This window comes from Belonocnema kinseyi, chromosome 2, assembly GCF_010883055.1.
Source record: "Belonocnema kinseyi isolate 2016_QV_RU_SX_M_011 chromosome 2, B_treatae_v1, whole genome shotgun sequence".
NCBI classification, from domain to species: domain Eukaryota; kingdom Metazoa; phylum Arthropoda; class Insecta; order Hymenoptera; family Cynipidae; genus Belonocnema; species Belonocnema kinseyi.
This window is the reverse complement of record NC_046658.1, coordinates 68603985-68629467: the sequence shown is the minus strand read 5'-3', so window position 1 is coordinate 68629467 and position 25483 is coordinate 68603985. Positions and strand designations below refer to the sequence as shown.

The following is a 25483-nucleotide window of genomic DNA, read 5'->3' as shown; positions in this document are numbered from 1 at the left end:
CCCCACCCTCCTCAACAGAAATGAACAGAAATAAGCCCCCCTCCCCCAGCGAACCCCACCATTTCGAACTTTCGAAGCCCCTGATCGCTCCGCACACGAAGTGTGCAGAGGCGCCTCGCTTTTAACTTTAAATTCAGAATTCGACATATATACGCAGGGTAGGTGTTCAACCCCATCGGTTAAAATTTTTTAATTGATTAAGATTAATCGTCGACAGATTCTAAATAGAGTGTCATCGGAATTCAACCAAAAAAATTTAAAATTTTTTGACAAGGGGTCACGCAAATTCGGAATATTTATAAAGCCCCGTGGTTGTGCCCGCTTGCAAATTAAATTAAATCCCAGGGGGTTGACAACTCGTCAAGTCAGATGTAAACTTGAAGTAACTTGAATTTACTTTAATTTACAAGAATTCTCTTGGAGTACCTTGAATTCTATTGAAATCTTTTCAAATCTTCTGAAACAATTTAAGTCATTTGAATTCAGATAAATTTACATGAAATCGCTTGAAGTTAGTGAATTGGTCCGAAATGCCTGAAGACACTTGAAGTAACTTGCAATTCACTTTAATTTATAAGAATTCTCTCGAAGTACGTTCAATTCCCTTAAAGTCACTGAATTCTCCTGAAGTCACTTGAAGTCTTTTTAAAGCTTCTTAAATATCTGAAGTCATTTAAATTAACTTGAATTCACTTCAATTTACAAAAATTCTCTTGAAGTCACTTGAATTCTTTAAAAATCTTAAAACATTTCTGAAATTACTTGAAGAGGCTTGAAGTAACTTGAATTCTCTTCAATTTACAAAAATTCTCTTGAAGTACATTGAATTCACGTAAAGTCACTGAATCCTCCTAAAGCCACTTAAATTCGTTAAATATCTTCTTAAATATCTGAAGTCATTTGAATTCACTTGAATTTACATGAAATCACATGAGGCCAGTAAATTCTTCAGAAATTTCTGAAATTATTTGAAGTGACTTGAATTAACATGACTACAAGATTTTTGTTGAATTTACTTGATGTCACTAAATTCGACTCAAATTACTTGAAATCACTTCAATTTCGAGGAATTCTCTTGAAGTCATTGAATTACGTATTTTCACTTGAACCACCAGCTAAATTCACATCGTTGAGTGCTGAGGGAAAACAATAGACCAAATACATCGAAAAATCGAAAACCTACAACATGTAATATCATATTAGCAAAATAAGGTAAAAATGGACCTAATCCCATACATTTGGTCCAGTATTTCTTTTAAAATCTCTTAAAACATATGAAGTCAACTGAATTTACACAAATTAACATGAACTTACTCGAAGTTAGTGAATTCCAAATTTCGGAAGTCACTTGAAGTGACTTGAATTTACATTACTTTGTAAGAATTCTCTTGAATTCACTCGATTTAATTGAATTCTCTTGAAGTCACTTGAATTTTTTTTTATCTCCTGAAATATCTTAAGTCGTTTGAATTCACATGAAATCACTTAAAGTGATTTTAAGTAATTATAAATCACTTTAATTTACAATAATTATCTCTAAGTACGTTGAATTCTCCTGGAGTCACTTGAATTCTTTTGAAATCTTCTAAAATATCTGAAGTAATTTGAATTCACATGAATTTATGTGAAATTACTTAATAGGAGTGAGACAAGTAGGCACTTCGTGCAATCAACTGAAGTCAGTGAAATCGCCGAAAACTTGTTGAAATCATTTGAGATCTCCAGAAGTCATTGAAATATCTGTAGTGACTAAAATTCTCTTGAAATATCCTGAAGTATTTGAAGTTATTTAAGTTTATATGAATTGACATAAAGTCATTAGAAATCACTGGAATTCTCTTGAAATCTCCTGAAGTCACTGAAATCTTCTTAAGTCATTGAAACATCCTAAATTATCTTCTAGTCAAAAGTAGATGTACACCTGATCGGTCGAGCTGTCAATCCCTCGTTTAATATTTGAAATAAAATGTAAAGGCCCAGCAATAAATATTCGGGAAATTGCTTTTATTCTAAATTTCAAATCATATAATTTATCTTTGTAATTTCGAATCTACACATAAAAAATTCGAAAAAAAAACAATCTGAAAAATAGAACTTTTTTACCCTAACAATTTCTATAGTCATCATTTTGACACATATTTAATAAAAATTAAGTTATATTTAAAGTATATTTAAAGTTTTAAGTTCATCAAAATAAAAAAAAAGAAACGCTATTGAATATATAAGCTATCAAATTCTTAAATAGAAATGTACTGGAAATTGAAAGGAAATATGTGAGGGCAGGTCTGCCGTTCTTTGAAGACAGGCGGTAACTACAAAGTCAGTGAACGGAGAAAATATGCGAAAACGTTTGAATTTTTCAAAACGTGTTTAGGGAAGAAGTCAGTAAGTAAAAATTATTATTTTCGGTGATATAAAAAAACTCATTTTTTGTAGTTGCTACCGTTTTGCGCCGATCGGCAAATGTAACTGGGTCAAATACCAACATTATCGCTCTGAGACTTTGGAAGTTCAATAGAAGACACTAAACTACGTTTTTTAACATGAGTATAAATTTAAAAAGCAGTTAGCAAACAAATTTCTTTTAAAAAAACAACCCCCCCTCTCCAAAAAACGTAGTTTAGTGCATCTTCTTGAGTTTCTCATAGGTTCAGAGCGATAAATTGTTTATGAATAAAGTTTTCTTACAGAAACAAATTAAATAACCTAAAAAAATGTTCTTAGTGTAGGTATTTGACCCTATCCCGGGCCCTTAAATATGAAAAGTAAAATCTTATATTAAGGTTTGAATCATTGAATTAAGAATAGGACAAAGCTTCGGAAAAGTTTAAAAAGAAATCGAAAACTACACATTTTTTCGTTAAAACTATTCTTAATTATATAGCAGAAAGCAGAACTTTTAAATTAAAAAAAGCTTGACATTTTAAGCCTACATAAATAAATATTCAATAAACGATAAAAAGGTCCTCTGAAATCACTGAAACTCATATTTTGAAAAAGGCATCAGAACTTGAAATAAAGCAAAAATCTGTTTAGCTCTCAAATTATTCTAAAAGTTCTGAATAGATATTAATACGATATTTTCTACTTTCTAAGCTAATACTGTACTAAAAGAAGTTAATAATTGAAGAAAATAGCGAACTAAAAAATTTTGACGCACATTTATCTTTAAAATTTGAACATTCAAACAGCTGTACATATATTTGTTTGTAAACTTTTGAAAAGAAATTAATATATTACTAAAATTTTAAATCAAGTCTAAATTTACCAATTACAGTTCTGACAAACTGCTTCTAAACAAATGAAAAATAATATGTTAAATGATAAGAAAATAATTCAGCAATAAAAAATATCTCAATAAAAGCTAAAAATACGCAATTGAATTGGTAGTGACACGTATGAATTTAAAGTCGTGGTGGAAGAACGAAGAAGTTGCTTTGAAAAATATGTCAAAAAAACCAAACATATGAAATAAATAATGACCCATGGAAATCCATTTATAAGAAAATCTTAAAGAGTCAATACACTTTCAATTTTAAGCAAACGTCAGACTTTCATGGAATTGCGAATAAACGTTATTTGAAATAATTATGCGTATTTATCGTATAGTTACCACAGTTATCACAAATAACGAAACTAACCTCTTTCCTGCTTGCAAATCCTATACCCGGGAACTGATTTGAAGAACGTGGATCGCGTGGATATGACAAAAATAGAATCACACTCGACCGTGGAACCTCATTCACCTACGCATGACCAAAATAGTATGATGATATGCGCGCGATTCTTGAAAGAACCACCCCAGGTTCATGTTCACACGAAAATTCGCAATTGCAAATAAGGTGTGACGAGATATAAAAATTCGCAAAAAAAGCCGGACGAAAAACGATGAGCACTTAATTTAAAACTAAAACCCATTCGGAAATGATAGAAAATAAATTGAGGAAGGTATTCCGCAACGTATTCTAGTTATTGACTTTAATCAAGAAAGTTAATAATATAAATAACTATATTGAGATTAATTATTGTGATTTTTCCGATTGTTTACATCATAACCTCAAAACACTTTGACAGTAGTTGACGAATTAAAAACCTTCCAATCCTCTTCTATAATGAGCTTATGTTTTGAATTTTAGGATATTTTATCCATTTCTTATATAATCGATCAATTTTTACTTACTTTAGTTATTATTTATAAAATTTTACAAAGTTTGTGAGAAAAAAAATGTTAATCCAGTTTTGTATTTTTACTGTTTTTCACACAGCGCATGCGCATAGAATTGGACAAATTCCTTTTGCGCTACTAGCGATCAAACTGTGAACTGCCTAAAACCGAACAATCTATATGGAACATTTTATTTCATGTTTATAAGATGTATTTTCTTTTCCTGTAAATACGAAAATATCTTTATCGGAAAAGTCGCCTTTGTAATCGTTTTAAGTTCTTCAAAAGTGTTTTCTTGCATACAACTGTCTATATTTACATATTTTCCTGGATTGGGTTTTATTTTCAAGTTTTTAGAAACGATTGGCGACATGTTCTCACCGTACGGCGTTTTCTCGGAAATAAGGTTTTAAAGGAGCTTCCAAAATTTAACTTTCATCATTTTATCGCACTATTTTTGGAGAGAAATGGCCTCTGCTCTCTCAGGTATGTATGACCTAAATTTGAAAAAATAACCTCACTTTTTTGTATTATTTTGATGCCAGTACATAATGAGTTTTCTTCAGAAAAGACGGACAGAAACGTGTGCAAACTTCCATTTCCATTGATTTTTCTCTGCATTTTTTTTTTGTTATTGTGAATTTCAGTTGATTTTTTAACAAATATGGTATCTATATTTAATTTTTCTAAATTAGAATTGAAGATTACATCGGAATCATAAAGAAATAGAATAAATAGAAAATTTTAAGAGTGTAGGTTGGAAAATCTAGCCTTTTATTTAGCTGGTCTGGGTATATTATCTTTGGTTGGGTTCACAGATTCGTACCGAAAAAATCATGCCAATTCCGAACTAAATTTTTTTATAGACACAGCCAAATAGAAATAACTCATTGTAAATATTTTGTGCGAAATTTATTTGCATGCGGCATTTGTATTAATAGAGTTTTGCAGGGTAGAAAAATAAACTATATTTTCTCCAAATTAGGAATAAATAATCGCAGATTGGTAGTAATCTGGAAAGAAGTGTTGTTCGAAAGATGTGATAAAACTTGTGAAAGTTGGGAATATGTGACGTTTCGCATGAAAAGGTCCCACTTTATCAGTATGGAGGTATATAGAGAGTCATATAGCCGGATAAATACCCGATATTTTAAGTCCAGGACAAAAATGTTGAAAGAAAAATGAGTAGCCGATACACTTTTGATGTTGATGTATGTTTTCTTATCGTAATCCGAAAATTAATACTTTTTACATTTGTTCACAAAAACGAATATATCTCCTTAACCAGGTCCGACAAAGTGTGCTCTTTTCTTGCGGAACGTCACATATTATTATAATAAATTATATGCGTATACCATAAAATGAAAGCTAGAAAATCAACTCAAATGATTACGATGAAATCGAAAAAATGGAGAAAAATATTATTTTACAAATTTAAAATTGATTCTTGAAGTGTGTAAACATACTGGCGCTTGTTTTTATTGTTTTAATATTTTCTTTTTACTTACCATCAGTGTCTAATTCTCGTAATAAACTCACCTACTTAATTTTTATAATAATTAAAATACGGTTTTAAAGCATAAATTCATCAAAATATTTTTTGCAGCATATTGGGTGCAATTCTTTAGGAACGCAGGATTTCCTCAGGATGTGGCTACGAAGTATGCAGTGGTATTCTCTAATAATCGAATAAAGCCAGACATGCTACCAGACTTGGATAAGCCCAGCTTGAAGGAAATGGGAATAACGTTGATGGGCGATATGATAGCCATTCTGCGCTACGCTAAGAAAGTAGTCGAAGACACGACTTGTGAAAAGTTTCTTGTCGACTCTGAAGACTCGCAGCCCACAGCAAAATTTGTGTCGAAACCTGTGGTGAAAAAAGTAGTAGCAAAAGTTGCTCCAAAGAGCACAGTCCTAAGCAAAGCGAAACCCGCAGCCCCGATTAAATCCGTTTCCTCGGCACCCTCCAGTACAATCGTGAAGAAAAAAGTCGCCTCAAATGTGACGAGGCTCGTGCAAAGAGAGGAGAAAAAGCCTGCGAAGAGAAAGATAGAAAAGAAAATAGTGTCGTTGGATAGCGACTCTGATGAAGAGTGGAAAGCAGAAACACAAAAGAGATTAAAAGCTGCAAAGGACGATGTTGAATATAAAGTAATAATGCCTAAAGGAACAACCGTGAGGAGTCAGCAGATTTTGAAGAAAGCTGTTGAGCAGAAACTGACGGTTTTCGATAGACTGGGAGATAGTTCCGTAACTAGTACTACTAATTTACCTGAATCGTCTACAACTTTCAATATCACTGGACTTGGGAAGGACATGATCAAAAGGAACTCTAGTGTATTTAATAGACTGGGCGATAAGGATTTATTAAAAAAGGATGAGACTCCGTTCACTGGGATACTTAAAAATGGATCTAGTGCGGCACCTGCCCAAGGGATTTTAAAAACTCGCGTGTCTCCTAAAACCACAGTTATTTCTTTGAACAAAAACTCGAAAGGCGTTTCGAAACTAGTGGGAACGATGAGAGCTGATCAGGAACTGAAGGCCAAAACTGTGTCGAACAGTGTCAAACAGCTAATTAAACATACGCAGAAAATTACAGTCAACGAGAGACGGAGTCCGATGATTGTTAAGAAAATTGCACCGACGTATAAACTAGGTACGTGTCTGGGGAAATTGATTTTGGGAAGTGGGTTTGTAATATTATCAAAGGAAAATTAATTCTTTATTCAGAACTTTTGCTGTCATTATTTTAATACAAGGTCTTGTATGCTACACATTTTTTCCTAAATTTAATCAGAAGTCTAGGAATCCAGTTGATTTTCACTGAAATTTCGCAAAAGTTTATTGAAACAAATTGAAATATGAAAGAAATTCTTTTAAAATAATTTTTTCAGTTGGAATCTTTAAGGGTCGATAATGAAAAAAAAATGATCATAAGATGATAAATACAGAAATTTAACTAAAATAAAAATAATATTTGGGAACACTTAAACACGAAAATTAAAAACGTCCTCTTTCAAAAATAAAAGAACGTTGAATTTTAAAATTGCAACCTTCACGTTCTTTGTGTTGACACATTTTATTTCTTTAAACGAAATGTCTGATTATTCCAAAATTCAGGATGTACAGTCCAATATTTTTTTAAAGTTTAACTAGTCTCGAATCTTTAAATTTTCATTCTTATCGAAAAAACCGTTTCATCATATTATACGTTTATTTTAGGCTATTATTTTTACTTTCCCAAATATAAATTATTTTGCACACAAACTACACTGTCGTGAAAAAATGCCCTAATCAACTCTTTTTATGATCGATTAAGTTCTCTTAATTTCAATTATGTGGGAACTAAAAAAAATTCTCTTTAAACGGTAGAATGCTCTCAAAATTCTTTAAGAAATGAGCCCACAATGGAGTCAATTGGTCTATTTTTTTAAAATAGATATTACAGATATAGTGTAAGTTTCAATGTTTTCTTACATTTTTAATAACTTCCTTAATATTAAGTATTTGTTAATGTTCTTTTGCTCATTTTAAAGCTATTTTTCTGCAGTATCGCAGCAACTAATGAGCATTATCTTAACAAAAATGCATGTCAGCATGAAGTTGAACAAATGTGAATACATCTTATATGTAGGCAAATAAAAATAAAAATTGAATAAATATATATTTTAAGGGAGTTTTATAGAATGCTTATGGTTTATGTTTTTTTTTTTTATTTACAAACTATAAAAATAGCTTTAAAATGCGCCCTAGAACATTAAAAATATTGATTATTATGGAAGTTATTGAAAATTAAAAAAAAAAACTATTTTTGCAATATATACCTAAAAAATAGACAAATTGACTTCATCCTGGACCCATTTTATACAGAATTTTGAGAGCACGCAACTCTTCAAAGATACATTTTTTAGCTCTAACACAATTAAAATTGAGAGGACGTAATCAGTAACCCCTAAAGAGATGGTCGGGGATATTGCACGGCAGTGTACATTGCAAATTGGACGTAAATAAATATAGTTATTTATTTCATGAATAAAGCAAAAAATAATTGATATTGTTAGATCCAAAAAATTTTAAAGCAACCGATTTAGAAAACATTAATCTTTTATCGTCGAAAAATTGTAAAGAATTTGAAAATCATATTCTTTAAATTAAAAAATATAAAAATCGTTTGAATTTAAAATATCATTTTAATGGTTTGGTGTTAATTATATACCGCTGCGCAAGATTATAGATGCATTCATTATGGATCTATGCACCTTTCTTCCTCTTATACCTCACATGAATTCGTTTCCAGAGGGATATTGTTTTGCTAACAGTTCTAAAAAAAACTGACACTTTCAATATCTTTTAAATTGATGCTTCTTTTTTATCAAAAATTTTATTTCCAGAAAATAAGAAAAAAGGCCAATCAAATTGTTTTGTTATATCGATCAAGTTTTAAAGCTAAAGTTGTGTTATATCAAAAGTATAAAAAGAAATTTTTTAGTATAAACAAGGAAAACTTTTTTGCTTCGTAAATCACCATCGGTAGGTCATGAAAATTCTTAATTGCTCAGTATAGCAGGCCTCGGAGCATTTAGAAGCTCTTGAAGGTCGTTCTTGTCGCATAAAATTAAGAAAAACCAATTCTAAACATACGTGTATTAATATATTTGATTGAAGATCAAGGAAGTTATAGTCATTTATATTATTGGAAAAAGTGATTTTTTATTTTAATACTTTATTCCCAGGTTGCTGATCAATCTCTCTAGCAATCACCCCATGCGAAGATCCTCACAAAGTCGTTATGTAAGGTTCCCCACTTGGGCCCATTAGTGGCCAAGGTCTTTTTTTCAGGCGTAATTCACTCTGCTGAAACTCTTTTTATTAACTATTTGCCGCCATACTGTCCTGTCCTAGCATACTTCTCTAGCTCCTTTTATGTCCATGTATTTTTCCATGCAGGCATTCTCTAAACATGCCCGAACCATCTTAAGCTATTTCTTTCCCATGTGTCCACTAGCGTCTCTTCTGCACCACATTCTTTTAGAATGATCTCATTACTTACTTTGTCCATCAGAGTTTTCCCGCATATTATGCGCATGAATCTCATGTCAATTGCGTTAATTTTACTCTTATCTTTTTCTTGATAAGTCCATGTCTCGCTACCGTATAGTACAGTCGGTACAAATATAGAATTATGTATTGCCATTTTAGCTTTATTTGATATATTTTTACTTCTGATAAGGGAACCTGCTCTACCAATATCCTTCTTACCTTCGTTATGCGTCTATCTAACTTCTAATCTATCTTCCCGTCTCTAGTAAATAAGCTACAAAGGTATAAGAACTTATCAACTGGTTCAATTCTCTCATCATTTAATAAAATATGCATGCATAGTGTTCTCTCACTCTTTCCTTCGAACACTATAGCTTTTGTTTTATTTGCGTTAATTTTGAGGCCCATGCTCTTCATGCTTGAATCTAGTTTATTCAACATTCTTTGTAAGTCTTCGATTGACTCTGCCATAACAAACTTATCATCTGCGAATGCTCACCCACGTACTCTTACTGTTTCGAGATCCACACCCTCTTCGTCGAAAAGAGCCATTCTTAAACTCTTGTCCATAAATAATATAAATAACCATGGAGACATAACGCATCCTTGTCTAACTCCTTGAATAATATGGAAACAGTCACTCAATTGCCCATTCACCCTTACACTCGCTTTGCTGTCCGTATATATTGTTTTTATAGCTTGTAGGAGCCATCCATTGACTCCATACTCTTTCAGGACTTCCTAAAGTTTACTTTTATCTACCTTGTCAAAAGCTTTTTCTAGGTCAACAAATGCACAGAAAACTTTTTTTCCTACTCTCAAACTTTTTTCCGTTATTTGCCTTAAGCTAAATATTTGATCCGCATACGACCTTTCTGGCATAAACCCACTTTGGACTTTCCAAATCTTTGCTTCTGTTATTTTTATTACCCTACGAATAAGTATTTTTGAGTATATTTTACTTACGGTATTTAATAAGCTAATCCCTTTGTAATTATTGCAGTCGATTTTATCTCCCTTTCTTTTGTATATTGGTACGATAATAGCTTCTTTCCAATCGTCTGGGACGTCTCCCATCTCGAAACATAAATTTATCAATTCGCAAACTCTATGTGGTATGCACTCGCCACCGTGTTTAAGCATTTCAGCGTTAATACCGTCAACCCCGACAGCCTTACCGTTTTTCAAGTTCTTAATTATATCCTTAACGTCAGTGACACAGACTTTCTCAATTGAGATTTCTATCGCATCGTGTTCAACATCGCAGTTGTGGTGTCCTATAGCTTCATCTCCGAATTCTCTCCTAAAATAGTCTCTGAAAGCCTCTAGTATTCCATTTGCATCATATACCATTTCCCCCCTAATATTTCTCATGTTGACCAATTCTGTACTTTTGTTTCGAAATACGAAAATCTGGCAATAATTCCAGGTTTGTTAGATAGGTGATTAAACCTTATTTTTAAAATAAAAATTTCATATTTTTATTCGTTAATATACTTATAAACGACAACAAATTTAAAGAAAACATACATTTTAAGAATAAGTGCATGGTTAATTTTATACGGAAAATCTAAAATCGTCGACAAACTGCCAAAGAAAGTTTAAAATATTTTGTCAGGCAAGTTTTTACTGATTGAAAAAGCGGACGATTAAAAGTAGAAAATCCAAAGATACGTTTTCCAAAGTTTAAAAAAGAATCTTCTCAAATATTTGAAATATCATTAATCGTAGTCTAACTTTGTAATTTTCGTATCACACCCCTATCGACCCTAATGTAGATAAACTATTGAATTCAATACGAAACGCATTAAATTTCTAAGATATTAAGCCAAAACATATTGCATTTTCAACGAAATAGATGAATTTAACAAAATACTTTAATTTCTGATACAAAATGATGAATAGCAAAATAGTTAAATAAAAAAAAAAACAATTAGATTTTTAACAATATAGTTTAATTGCTAAAAAAATGTTAGAAATTGCAACATACAAACATGCATTTATAATGAATAAAATTTTCAAACAAAAAAGATTAAACCCCAAAAAAACATTTGAATTTTCAAGAAAGATGATTTTATCGCCATAAAAGATGAATTTTTCAGAAAAGAGTTAAGTTTTTAGAAATGTTTTAGAAAAAGGGGTCTCTTAATTCGGAAAAGATGAACTTTTAACGAAACAAATTATTTTCAATCAAGAGCGATGAATTTTTGACAAGATAGTTGAATTTTCAATTAAAAAGTCAAACTAACAATAAACAAGAATAATTTTCCGCCAAAAAAGACAAATTTTTAACAAATTATATGAATTTTCTACCAAATAGTTGAATTCACAACAAAAAATTGATTTTTTAACCAAAAAAATTAGTTTCGACCCAAATTACCCTAGAAATGATGTTTTGGAGATGCCTCCTGAGTATTTTGACCGAATATGAAAAAAATCGTAAGGTTTTTTTTTAAAGAACTCGATAAGGTAAACTGACCATTACTGGGACAGTTAGCAAAAGCTAACCCACATAAACACAATTTTAATATGGGGAATTGGAATTTTTTGTCCAAAAACCGTTATAATAAGTGGCTAACACATTATTTGATCGATTCGAACCAAAAAAAAATATTATTAATTTTATAGTTAATTAATATAAATATTTTTTAATTTAGTAGGACACGAATTTTGGGGCATATCCTTAAGTGGGGCACCAAAGAAGCCAATACTGGGACAAGGAAAATCCAATGGGGCTTATCAAAAGAAAATGTCACAATTTACTTAAAATTACAGAATACATTAAAAAGCAAGAATGGATTGTGATTACCGTTTAATTGATTATTTATTCTAGAAAAGTTGTTCAAAGTATTTTATTGAAATCTCTAATTTTAACCACAAATTTTGCCAACTGCTTGGGTAAGTAATTTAATAATAACTCGTAAACTTAATTTTTTAATAAAATTAGTAAGTATGCATTGAAATTTAATATTATAGAATAATATTATCGATTTACTTGCAAATTAAACTATTTGGTAGTCAATTTTGAATTAGAATTCATCTTAATTCAAGTTGATACATAAATTGAAAATATAGTATTGAAAGAATTTTAATCATTTTTTGGTTACAAATTTTATTATTAGCATAAAAATTTTATTGACTGAAAAAGCTGTTTTGATTAATATTTCAACTATTTTGTTGAAATTTGTCAGTTTGGTGAGAAACTACATTACATTACTTACCTAAGCAATTGGAAAACTTTGAGGTTAGAATTGGAGGTTTCAATCAACCACTTTGAACAACGTTTTTAGAATAAATAATCAATTGAACGGCAAGGTTATGACTTTTATTCATAAACGTATTTAAAATGTGCAGAACATTATTTTTCTTTTAGCGTAGGAAATTTCAATAATACAATGCTGTAAAAGTTACGCGGAAAGTTTTGAAATACAAAAATGGCGAATTTTGTGACAGTTTAATAAATTCAATAAATAGTGGTAACAAATTTTTAAAAAAACTTCAAAAATAATAGAACAGTTTTATTTTTATAATTTAGGTTGGAATATAAAAGATACTCAACGATATTTATTATTGCCCTAGGATTGGTCATACTTATTTACGTTGTCACAGTAATGGTCGGTTCACCTTATTTTTTGTTTGAAGTTATGTCATTTTTTCGAGCAGAAAGTCAACCTGTTAATCACGTGGTAATTTTTTGTTTGGACGCAATAAGAAAGTTTTTAACAGAGAAATCTTTACATATTACTTGCTCGCTTCGAAAAAATCACATAAATTAATAAAAAAAACATCGATTTTCAAGAGATAAAAATGCGTAGAAGGCGTTCCCAAACGGTGTAAGTTGTAATTAATAATGATATATTTTGAGGCTGGAGTGATAGGGAATCATCCCAAATGTAGTTCCTACTTTTCTTATCTTTCAAGCAAAATTATAATAGTTTTCGCATACTAAAATTTGCTTACTTATCCATTCCAGCTTCCGAACGAGCCTTGCTAATTCCAGCAAAAGCACGTCTTGGGACAACCAAGCAAGTGACTTTCAACAGTTTTGCATCCGTAGCACACATTAAGAAACCTGGAGTATTTAGTCGACTTGGAATTTGAATTAATTTAAGGCATTATTCAGCTTTTATGATTGTAAATAATTAGGTAGTTGCCGTAAGTCTGAATGTGTTTCCGAGTGCAGAATGAAAGAGAAACTTTTGTAGTAAAAAAAAAAAAAAAGGAGAGGAAGAAGCACAAATGATCCTTAACTTTTAATTTAAGAAAAGACGAAAGCTGTCTTACGATATTTCATTAATTTTATTCTTTTTTTTTAAGTTGTAACTTTGTTCTCAACAATAAGTTTACATTTGTTAAATGTAATTAAAAAAATTGTAAGTGACTAATTAATAATTCTTTACAAATTCTACGAATCATTTTCAAACACATAAAAAAATAGGTATAATCAGAATTAACAAATTGATTTTACGTTTCCCTAAAAGTTTGACTAAAAACTTAATTTTTGTTGACAATAACTAAATACTTTTACATTAAAAAAAACTTGCCGTAAGAACTTCCTTGCAATGTATATGAGGGATGCTATTGTAAATAAATGAACAGACATGACTACGAATAAAACAATAGAATATAATTTTCATTATATTACAATATGGTAATCCTTTAAAATACATTTTTCGCAAAACGAACATTTTAATGATTTATTTACCATTCCTCCGAGTTCTGTAAATTATGTGTTGAAAACCAGAGAGTGACAGAAATCATAGCCAAAAATTTTGCTCTGAAAAATTGACATAAATATATAAAAATAAAGTTGAAAAATCTATAATAGGAACAAGTCCGAACTAAAACGTGCCTGGTCGAAAAGTTCTTTCCAAAGACCGATTGAGCGCCGATATCCCTCGCCCTCTGGTTTTAAGAGGGAAAAAGTCCATGTTCCGTTCTCCTGGGTAGAAGCTGAAACCTAAATTACGCAGGATTCTAACTAAACCTTTTATATTACTAACAAAAATACTCAGTCTTCAAGCTTGGCTCGTCTTTACTCAACTATCCATCAGTGACTCAACCTCGATTGGTATCTTGAAAAGAAAACAATCGTGGCATATTAAAAATGGTGGCAGTAAAAGTCAATACAAATATATTTTATATTTTTGTGATACTTTTTACTCATACTCAACCTGGAATCGATGCAACTTAAGTATTCGTAAAATAAAATGCTCCAATATCATCAGATATCACCAACCAGTTTACTGCGAACAGTCCAAAAGAGCATAAATACCTTGTTCTAACACTGTGATGAACAAAAAAAAATCTCCCAGCTTCAAACGAGATCCTCCTTTTTCTTTTTATAAATGAACAGATCTTTTCATATTACAGGAACTTTTATCTGTGAAGAATCTAATCAGAATATTCAATAACGTATCATTTATCGAATAAACAAGATAGTTTCTGTCAAATCATAATGATAAAGCCTATTTTGCAAAAGAAATATTTGATAAAGTAATCAGAATGTCGATTTATGATGGAGTTTTAAATAGTAAAAGTGGAGTAATCAAGTCGGAGGATCGATTACTACATATTTGTAGGTAATTTTCAACAATTTTTTGTTGTTGAAAATTTGGAGAAATATGACCGCGGCCGTAAAAAAAAAACTTAATCATTACTTGCTGTCTTATTACTTTTTGAGCATGATAAACCTGCAACGGTTTATCTAAAATAAAAAACCCAACATTTCATTAGTATATTCCTATACGGGGTTCGTGAACGAAAGGTATTTAATTATTTGTTTTTGAAAAACTGACGGGCCATATTTCTCCCAGTTTTAACCTGTTTTTTTTTTGCAATGAAAAAGTATCCACAAATATTTAGTAATCGATCCTCTGTAGTCTATTTCAATAAAATTTTCTTAAAATTTCTAAAAAAAAATCTTGAAAATTTCACTAACATTACAAATATCGGCGAGAAAATTTGAGTCCTCTGGATTTGACGTTAAAAAAATAAGAAAAGAAAAATGGTAGCTCAATGCATTTTTTTTAAGCTTACAGGCCCGAAAATCTGGGAAAAAATCCATGGTGATATTTTAAGCATTTCGGAAGAAATATCAGATAACAAATTTGCAAAACACAACAAATGGTTCGTTTTTTGTACATAAGTATATTTGAATTGGAGGTAGTTAGCCGAACTGTCTGTAATAATTTACAATTTGAAAGAAGTATGAGCTTCTGTTTCTCTCCGCGCAAAATGCGATATTTGAAGACAGGTTTTTTTATATAGGAAAACAAGTGTAAGAAACCAGCGGAATGCCTTTTTTCATGGGATCGTCCTTGTGTTTTCTCAGCATGTGCTGACGAGGACGATGCCATGGAAAAAAATATTGTCTTGAATTATCGCATTTTGCATGAAGAGAAAAATAATGACATGCTTATTTCATATTGTAAATAATTACAAAAAATAAACTTGTTATAATTTGGAAAATTTTCAACTGAAATTTGTTAAGAAATGTGTAAAGTACCATAATGAATATTTTCAGATTTTTCTTATTTTTTTTCAATAAAAACTATACTTTTGTCAGATTTTCGTGCCGTTAAGCTGCAAATTTTCTGTTGGCATATTCATTTCAGGCTCATTAATGCACAACACTTTTATCTTTAAAATGTTTCGTCATTCATTGAGCTAACATTTTTTCTTCACTTACCTTTTTAACGTCAAAGCCATAGGACTTCAATTTCCTCGATTTTGTTATCAGCCACTCATGTGAGGATTTTAAAATGGATAAAAATTAAAACGGCTTAATCCAAATCTGGTTGAATTCCCGGATTAATATTAAACATGTGAAACTGGGCATCAGTTTCGAAGCTGGCAAGATTTCGTCTAAAACCAAACGGCAATTCCCACCTTTTATAAATTTCAGTACTGCCACGCTCATCAATTACGCCAAGCTGCTCTCCTGTAAAAATGAAATATCTTTTACACTTTACAGACTCAGAGGAATGGGTTATACGCAAATACATACTTTTTGCTGTAAGAACTATATAAAATAAATTACAATATATACAGTTTAAACATTAAGACTACTAACTTTTACGATGCTTCTACCCATTTTATAATTTTGCTGTGCTTATAGTCTTCCAATATAAGTTACATGCGATTAATGTGTACCGCCACTTGGGTAAATTTCCAAAAATCGAAAGCTTCTGAACCTAAAACGTCGATCTTCCACCAGTACCAGGAAAATTAAAAATACCTAATAAGTAAAAATTTTTCTGGCGATGGATTATCGAATATCATATACAGTAAAGATTTCAGGACAAATTTGCTCTATATAGAACTTTGGAACAGAAATTCAACTCGGATGTTGCACCATGACTCGAAATTCGTCTATAATTAAAACCTGACAATTTTGTATAAAATTCAAGAATTTATGATTTCGTAGGTTTAAATATTTAATTAGAAAAATCAAAATAATGATAAACGAAGGAATTATAAAGAATAATCTGAAAAACCACATGGTGCAATTATTTGAATAGAACTAATAAAATAAACTGTAAAATGTAATAATACAAAAACAGGCAATGTAAAAACTAAACAATAAACTAAATGAACTCATTTTGGGAAATTATTTCTCTGAAATCTTTCTATCACAGAATAATGAGCTGAAACTTTACCACAATCTGTTTCAAGTTACAGAAAACTCCTGAAATTTGGAATAAACAGATAATCATTCTATAATATAGGATTATTGATACAATCAAGTTTCTGCTTCAAAGATGGCAAGAGTACAAAATGTTCGAAGGCAGAATCTAGTTTTTAAAATTTTCAAAATTCAATAATCAAGGTAATTAAAAGATTAATGATTAATAACAATAAAAATAAATAGACTGCGACTCATGATACTCCAATACCGACCATTTCATCCGATGAATTAAAAACTAAGCCGCAGCCAAGAGATATCGGCCCACTTCCATATCTTGTAGATCCAGAGCTGCAGATGATCCCAGAATTCCTATCAGGTTTCCTCCGTTCAGAATTCCACTGCTCATTCCATCTCCGAATGTATACTGTTCATCTGGCACGATGCGCAGAATTCGAGAGAAACTCTGCTGGAGTTCACATGGAGACAAATTCCCGAGTTTTTCCCAAGGTTGTCTGAATTGTTAAAGTAACTTTCCTCCGGGAGAGAATCAGGCGGCGTATCGATATCCAGTGCATTGGCCTCATCGAGCCCACAATACTCAAAAATATCGAAACTGTCGAGGCTAGACGGCACTAGGCTTAAATTGTCCTGCAGAGACTGATAATTGTTCTCCATACCGGGAGGTGTGAGTTGACAACCCAAGCTTTCCGGCTTCGAGCTAAGTTCGCTAAGAAGTGGACCGCCGCCTGCTGATAAAAGCGGTGAAGTGTAATCATGGTCATTCTGCAAACTAGGATCAAGTTGGGGCAATGTCAATTCTTGCGAAGCCTTACCATAATTAGACTCAATTCTGTCGGTTTCAGCCAAGAAGTCGTAATCTTCGTGGTGAAATAACCCTTCACCTGATTCGATTTTGGAGTCCTCCAGTAACTGCTTTCTCTTCCCTTCGGAGAAAATAGGGAACTTTGCGGGCGTGCTCCTTTCATTTTGACTAGAGCACGTCTGTTCTTGATTCGGCCTACTCCTGTTCAGATTTGCGTTTAACGATTCCAAAAGCTTGGTGATGCTGCTTTTGTTCCTTAAAACACTTTTCAGGTAATTGACTTCCGCTTGTAACCTCCTCTCGTTGATGCTTTGTTTGTGAATAATTCTTTTGTAACGCTCAGTCCGCTCTGTATAGTAGTTGAGTTGACCCTCAAGACTTTCTACATACTGCTTTTTCTTCTCCCGATTTAAACGCGCCATTTGCGCGTTTTTGTTGGGACAGGGTTTTTTTGAGGGCCCTCGCACTCGGCGTCGTACAGTATTCTCCGAATTTTCTGATTTTGTGGATGATATAGATGTTCTTTGTCTCCTAGGAGGTGGCCCATCGTTTGTTGCGTCGCTCATTTCGTCGGATGAGTTATCTTCATACTCGTAGTATGAGCGACGTGGAGGTGCCATTTTTGTAACGAGACAAAGGTCAAGCGTTTGACGAGAAACGCGGTACTTCACGATATCGTTGTACTTTAGTATATAATACTGTTGGTTTAACAATCCACTCTCCACTATTTACTTTTAACACTTTCGCAAACTAAATTAGAACCGGTATACGGACGAGCGGATTTCTACTGTAGGATTGACGTGGAAACACAATGTTCAACAATGATGTAACAGCAACGACTAGCCTAGACTATAGGGGTATAGGACAGACTATAGGTACAAGGGGCGGTCAACAGGCAGGTTCGCAATCTTCACCAATTCTGATTGGTAATGATTGAGGTTAGGTCGTTAAGTGACAAACGAGATTCGTGGATCAGTTGTGGCGCTGCAAGATGATAATAATAATAATAATAAAATGGAAAATTTTCGGAACCAACTTGCCAGAATGAGAACGGTATAGAATTATTGACGAAAGGCAATGGTGAATGCCAAGGTCGTTGAAGGATATTTTTCTGCGTCTTAATATTTTTCTTAAATTCATAGGTTTTCAAACCAGCTTTTTTTCGATAAATTTGTAGGGAGTTGATCCGTTGAGAAACTATACAAATAAACGCATTACAAGGTATTTTTAGCGCGCCATTTTAAAAGAGCTGAAGCTTTTATAGCATAAATTCACTTGATATTTACACTTAAATTATTATCTGATTTAAAAGAATTTTGCTGCTAATTGTAGAAAATCTAAAAAAAAAGACTTTAGCGACACAAAATGGGTGAAAAAGCTTTTTATATTATATTTATTTTATATTTTACAAAATATAAAATGTAACAAAATCAATATATAGGAGGCTTATAATGATGAAAAGCGAAATAAGCATGTGATATCTGCCCCCGCACGTATCAATATGAAATTCCTTTAATAGGTTCGCATTTAAGTATTGGTGGGGGATTTTCTTGAAAACGGCTCAACCGATTTTGATAAAAAAATATATATGTTTTAGACACTAATATGGCTGTTAAATTATTTTGTTTAATTTTTTTAAAACAAGTTACAGGTAAAAAATAAAATTCTGCATAAAAAATAAAAGTACTAAAGGTTTTGACTATATTAAATTTTTAACAATCCATGGATAAAGAAGTGTTTAATTACAATATTTTTGTTTATTGATGTAATGAAAATTTTTAATTTAAAAAAAGTGCTCCCACGATAATTTTCTTTTTTTGAGCAAAATATTGTAAGAATAATACACTGGTACTTGAATGCGTGCGCGGTTTTGGTTATAGCCTTCGATAGAAAGCCAGGTACGTAAACATAAGGGCCACGATAACGATTTCTGTTAGATTTGGAGGTACAGTGAAACTCTTCAATAGCCTTCCCTTCTATAGCCCTTCCGAGAATTAATGCCGCGCCGGATGTAGGTGTAACAGGAGCTACGCGGGGTGCGCGGAATCTCCGGCTGTCACTCAAGCGTGCAATCAGGCGTGAACAAACAAAAGCGAAGCGGGCTATATTAAATTAGTTTCCTCTGACCGTCAGCCCCAAAATCGGCGCTACAGAAGAGTTTCGCTGTATACCCAGTAATAAGCGTAGAATAGAGAAAAATATTTTCAGATTGCACCGCAAAAGTGAAGATTATTCTATTACTTTTAATGCGCGATTTTTCCATTTGTCTAAAATGCCACCATAAGAATAAGATACCTATGAAACTTATTCACTTGTATTTCCATAGCGACCGCCACACGGTTCTCTATTCTCCTAAGGAGAATGTGTTTTCAATATATTTAATTCCTTCTAGTTGTACCGGTAACACACCTCACAGAAATATTTTTTATTCCTCAGAAGTGGTCATATTTTAATTTAATTCCTTCTAATTAGTTCAGAAAATATCTGCAATAAATTGTTTATAGTTCCTTCGTGTGAAATACAAGTTCTGAAATTTTAATTCTAACCAATTCAACTCTGCTTCTCTAGAGTTAAAATTATTTAAATTCACACATTTGAATAGATTTCCTCGGAGCATTTTTTAAGACGTTTAAATAAATTATGAAAATATAAAATATTATATATTAATAAATATAAAATATAAAATATAAAAAGATTTAATGATGAAAAATAGGTTAAATAAATGCTTTCGTTAAATTTTACTAAGTAGATTGAGAGGAATAGGATTTGCACTTTTTCTGTACCCGTTGGGAGATTTTTAGGCGGAGGAAAAATCGCGTATTCATAGGAATACAAATTCTTAATTTTTCTGAATTCAACGCTTATTACCGGGTATGACGTCATACGACGCAACCTGATGCAACTAACGCGCGGAGATTTGAGGACCACCATTAAGTTTTCTCTAAATTCAGGAGCAATTATTTAACCTATTTTTCATTATTTAATCTTTTTATAACCTATAAATTCGAAAAATATTCGCATTTATATTTATTTATTTTTTAATAATTAATTTAAACGTCTTAAAAAATGCAACAAAGAAATCTATGCAAATGTGTGGATTTAAATAATTTTCACTCTAGAGAGGATGAAGGAATTAAAATTACTTATTACACATATTTTGTGAACTTATTAGAAGAAATTAAATAAAATCAAAATATGACCACTTCTGAAGAATAACAAATATCTCTGTGAGGTGCGTTATCGGTACAATTAGAAGGAATTAAATATATTGAAAACACGTTCTCTTTGCGAGAATAGAAAACTGTATGGCGGTCGCTATGGAAATAGAAGTGAATAAGTTTAGGAGGTATTTTATTCTTATTGTGGCATTTCAGGCAGATGGAAAAATCGCGCATTCAAAATAATAGAATAATCTTCACATTTGCGCTGAAATCTGAGAATATTAATTTTTCTCTATTCTACGCTTATTACCGGATACGACAATGTCAAATTGCAAACTTTTGCAAACAATTGCCAACTTTGAGGCCTGCGGTTCTCCAAAGCAAATTTTATAAGAGTTTACTTTAAACAAAAAATATTTTAGGACTGGCAAGAGGTTCAATTTTTCGTGATTTATTTCTCTTTGTACAACTAAATTATCATTGACGTAAACTTTCGCATTCATTTCTAGTGTCTGATTTTTTCTGGTGTTTCTATTTTATGGAAACATCATGTCTTAGATTGAAGGAAGTATTGGTGGAGGTACGGATCCGTCCAAGATTCTTTTAAATAATTTAAGACAATTTTCTTGGGTGCATGTGAAAAATCATAAATATTTTTCTTGAGTACGCCCACGTGTTTTCGCTAACGACAGTCTACGTTCACGGTATCTTCCAAATTTGTAGAAATGGCTTCGCCTTATTCGTCGCATTCGAATTATATTATTTCTTCGTTTTCTATTGAGAATTTTCGATCTAGAAATACAGTGGAACTCTACTATAGCGCCGATTTTGAGCCTGACGGTGGGTGGGAACTAATGCATTATAGCCCGATCCGCTTCTGTTTGTTCACGTCCGAGTGACAAGCGCAGACCTCGGAAGGGCTATTGAAGGGTTTTACTGTGAATGTACATGAATAATTGAATGTAATTCGAAAATGCTCTAACTTCAGAGCATTATAATTTGCTAGTTTTCCAGTTTGAAAGCTTCTAGTTCTAAAAAATGTAAGAGGTATTTTTATGCATTTTTTAAAAGTTTATAACTTTAATATATACACGCATCAATACAAAATTTAAAGAAAAAAATTGAAACGTAGGAAAATATTCAATTTTTAATATATTTTTTGCCATGAAGGAGATTATCGATTTTTTTGCATCACTTTTTTTAAGGCAAACTAATTATACTTGAACGAACACGTGTTATTTAAGCAGTTGTAAAATTATTTGAACAAATTATCTTATTGTAATCATTGACTAAATAACTCACAAAACTCAGAAAATACGTTCATTTCGCGACGTATCCGAAAAAAATAAATGCTTAAACAAATTGAAATTTTTATGTAGGATCGAAAAGAAATCTATTTGTTCTTGAATAAGTGTATGAAAAATGAGCATGAAAAAGATTCACATTTAAAAACCAGACTTCCAAACTACCTCACTTTTCGGCTCATTAGAGACAAAAAATAACGATTAAAAAAAGAGGGAGAAAAATGGAAAAAGTCAACTAAAACGAACCTCTCACTTTTTCCTTTCTGTGTTTTTGAAAATACTATAGGGAACCAACATGTTTTTGGTAAAAAAACACATATTGTGAAAACTAAATCGCACAATAGCCTAAATGGTTCATTTTATGATTAAAATAATACGTGAAAAAGGAAGATTTAATCGGATAATATTTAGAGGTCGCGCGAACGACCTTAAAGAAATATTTATCTGAAATTGAACAGTGACCTAATTTATTTCTAATTGTTTCTTTTAGCGTAAAATATAGTTTAAAAATTAGATTTTTAATTTATTAGCATGCGGGATGTGAAATTAATTATTCAACTATTCTCAGTTAGCAATGTATCTCAGAAAAATTAAAGTGTTTATCAACCTCGTGTGTAATATGGTATTTATGTCATTTTTATGAGTAAAAAGTAAGTACAAAACAAAATAACTTCTGTATATTGAAATAAAATTTTTCCAGGTTATAAAATACTATATCATCCATTTTATAGGAATAAAATATAAATATATATGTATTTAAAAATAATAATTTTGCTCGCTGGACCTCTGAATATTAATTGATTTTAGTTTTATATAAAAATATATTTTTTTGTTAAAAAAAGGAATAATGGAGGCCGTTGTGCACATTGAAATTCAACAATTATTTTGTTTGGACCACCCTAATACATATATACATTTAAGTCTTAAAAAAGATACTTTATCGTGTTTTACATTCTATAGAAAAAAGTAACAAAGATATAAAAAGTATTCTTTATAATCAGAATGAATAGAAATAATGTAAAACAAAAAGGAAAACTTTTTTGGAAGACTGGTTCTTAATTGTGAATCTCTTTCATGCTCATTTGGCATAACATTATTCACGAAAAGACACTAAACTCATGATTCGTTCCAATCTGCTGGGTTTGCCTATGAATAATATAAGAGTTCCTTTAATTGAGTCCAAAAAAGTCTACCTCAATTTCTTGAAAGAAATCTTTTTATTTAAATTTTTATAAAAATAATGTATTAAATATTCGCAATTTTAAAATTGCATTCAAAATTTTCAGATTGTTTCTTTTCATATTTGGAAAAAGTAATAATGTAAATAGACTGGTTCAGAATCATTCACAAATATTAGATCTGGGCACTATGATCTTTTTTCTTTAATACTCATAATTTACAAATTTTCAGTTTTATTGCCATTTTTTACAATTACACACGATGTATGCTATAATTTTTTTAATTACATCCTGTGGGTACTTATCAAAAGATAAGATTGCTAATGGACAAGAAAGGAATAGTTTTTGGTGGTCACTCGCCTTTCTTTCTTCCACCCTCTTATGCATTTTCTTTACATTTACTCTAAGCTTAATAAATAAGGTAAAAGTTAGTGAATTATTATTAGTAAAGCCTAATAGCATTTCAAAGTTTAAGCTAGTCTTGAGCAGTATTTTTATTAAATCTTAAACGCCCTTCCAATAATATAATTTCGGCAATAAAATATCATGCATAGAAGTTTTATTATATTTCATTTATTTTTTGATCAAAAATGCATATACTGGAAAAGGCCGCAAAGTTATTGTTATTATTGTTGCTACTACTGCCCAATTATGTTTTTTTTTTATCAAAAGCTTAATCATTAGAAAATATTTCATCGTTTTTTCTTTAATCATATGAGGCCAGAGACTACATATTATATGGTCCTGAGCGTTAACACGAAAAAACGCATCCGATTATGGGACGCCTAGAGCGAGGCCGTCCCAGAATCGGGAGTTGAGTCTATTTATATTGTTCTATTATAGTATTGAAATTTATAAAAAAAACTTGAAAGCATGTGCATATTTGGCGCAGTGCATAAATTTCGCACTCTTCTTGAGGGACGAAGAGGGGGGGGGGTAACAATTTAGGTTGAAATTATTGATTAATAATTGAATTTTGATTGAAGAATAAGAAATTTAATTGAAAATTCAATTGTATAAAAATGAACATTTTGTTCAAAATTTATATTTTTGGCTTGTAAATTCAACTTTATTTGTTGAAAATTTATATTTTCGTGTTGTCAATTCGACTTTTTTTAATTCATCCACATTCCGCATGAAAATTCAACAAGGAGATAGAAAATTCAACTGTTTTTTTTTTAAATTCGCTTTTTTAAATTGAAAATTATGGGTTTTCAATTAACATTTATTTATTCCATTTTTGGTTAAATATTGATTTCTTAGACTAAAAATTTAACTGTTTTGTTGAAAATTCGACCCTTCGGTAGAAAATTGATATTGCTGGTTGAAAATTCAACTATTTTGTAAAAATTTATATATTTTATTGAAAATTAATTTTTTTGTCAGAAAATTAAATTTTATATTACAAATGCATTGGTTTCGTTGAAAATTAGCCTCTTTTGGTTGAAGATTCAACTAATTTGCCGAAAATTCTTCTTTTCTGATTAAATTATATTGTGTTTTATTTCAAATTCGAATTTTTTTGGTTGAAACATCAATTATTATATTTTTACATTATCATTCATGAGAGTGTAATGTAATCGTCCAAATTTTCGATCTCTGGTTTTTAACGGTTCTTTACGTTTCGGCACGCACAGAATCCGAAAATCATAAAATTTTGTCGGTGTCTGTCTGTATCTATGGTTACTTGAATGTTGTAGCCACGCGAACGTTTGAAGGATTTGTCCACTCGAATCCGCATTACATGCACTTCTGATGGTCTTTAAAATGAAAGTTAAGTTCGTTAATCAGGCATTTTCAACGAAAATTAAAAAATTGAAAGTATTTTCAAAATTTCAAATTTTTATTTATTTCATCAATTTTTGTCAAAGTTTCTTATAGATGGGTAAAAGACTTACAAATTATCTAAATAAAATTTTTTATTTCGATGAAAATTATAAAAGTTATATACTTTTCAAAAAATAGAAAGAAATTTTTTTTTTCATAGATCCGAAAATTGTATTCAAAATTTTCACTAGATACCAAATATATTTCAAAATTATTTTAGCAGAATTTTTCGATTAACCCACAATTTAAAAAAATAGAGCCTGTTTAACCGAACTGTTAAGCGCGAAGTGCGATTTTCGCAATGAGAATGTACTCGTCGAGGCCGTAGGTGCTTCGAGAACCTTTTTTA

The 25483-nt window shown here is 31.1% G+C and overlaps 3 protein-coding genes across 7 annotated transcripts in view; 1 reads left to right on the top strand and 2 right to left on the bottom strand.

Annotated features, from left to right (window-relative positions):
• LOC117168424 (alpha-actinin, sarcomeric) overlaps nucleotides 1-4267 on the bottom strand; it is a 26200-nt gene extending 21933 nt beyond the window's left edge. Inside the window, exon 1 of one of the 2 annotated variants that reach the window (XM_033354061.1) lies at nucleotides 4181-4267. The gene's annotated coding sequence lies outside the window, so the exon portion shown is untranslated. Of the gene's footprint in view, nucleotides 1-3641; nucleotides 3762-4180 lie in introns of those variants that run through there. The other variant, XM_033354060.1, reaches the window with a different exon arrangement.
• Nucleotides 4268-4354: 87 nt separating this feature from the next.
• Nucleotides 4355-13826, top strand: LOC117182249 (uncharacterized protein C19orf47 homolog). The gene is made up of 3 exons (XM_033375359.1): nucleotides 4355-4651; nucleotides 5772-6827; nucleotides 13185-13826. Exons 1-3 carry the CDS (start codon nucleotides 4633-4635, stop codon nucleotides 13310-13312), a joined length of 1203 nt encoding a protein of 400 aa, XP_033231250.1. The 5' UTR covers nucleotides 4355-4632; the 3' UTR covers nucleotides 13313-13826.
• LOC117182257 (CREB/ATF bZIP transcription factor-like) lies at nucleotides 13818-18557 on the bottom strand. Of its 4 annotated transcripts, none has more exons than XM_033375378.1 (5): nucleotides 17675-18556; nucleotides 16287-17590; nucleotides 16103-16154; nucleotides 14381-14457; nucleotides 13818-14286 (listed from the first exon to the last, which is right to left on the bottom strand). In XM_033375378.1, exons 1-2 carry the CDS (start codon nucleotides 18282-18284, stop codon nucleotides 17244-17246), a joined length of 957 nt encoding a protein of 318 aa, XP_033231269.1. In that variant the 5' UTR covers nucleotides 18285-18556; the 3' UTR covers nucleotides 13818-14286; nucleotides 14381-14457; nucleotides 16103-16154; nucleotides 16287-17243. The 4 variants fall into 4 exon arrangements, with proteins under 4 accessions (XP_033231269.1, XP_033231278.1, XP_033231287.1 ...); XM_033375387.1 differs by having other exon boundaries at nucleotides 14386-14457; XM_033375396.1 differs by having other exon boundaries at nucleotides 13818-14457; nucleotides 16287-17587; nucleotides 17675-18557.
• Between the last annotated feature and the right edge of the window lie 6926 nt (nucleotides 18558-25483).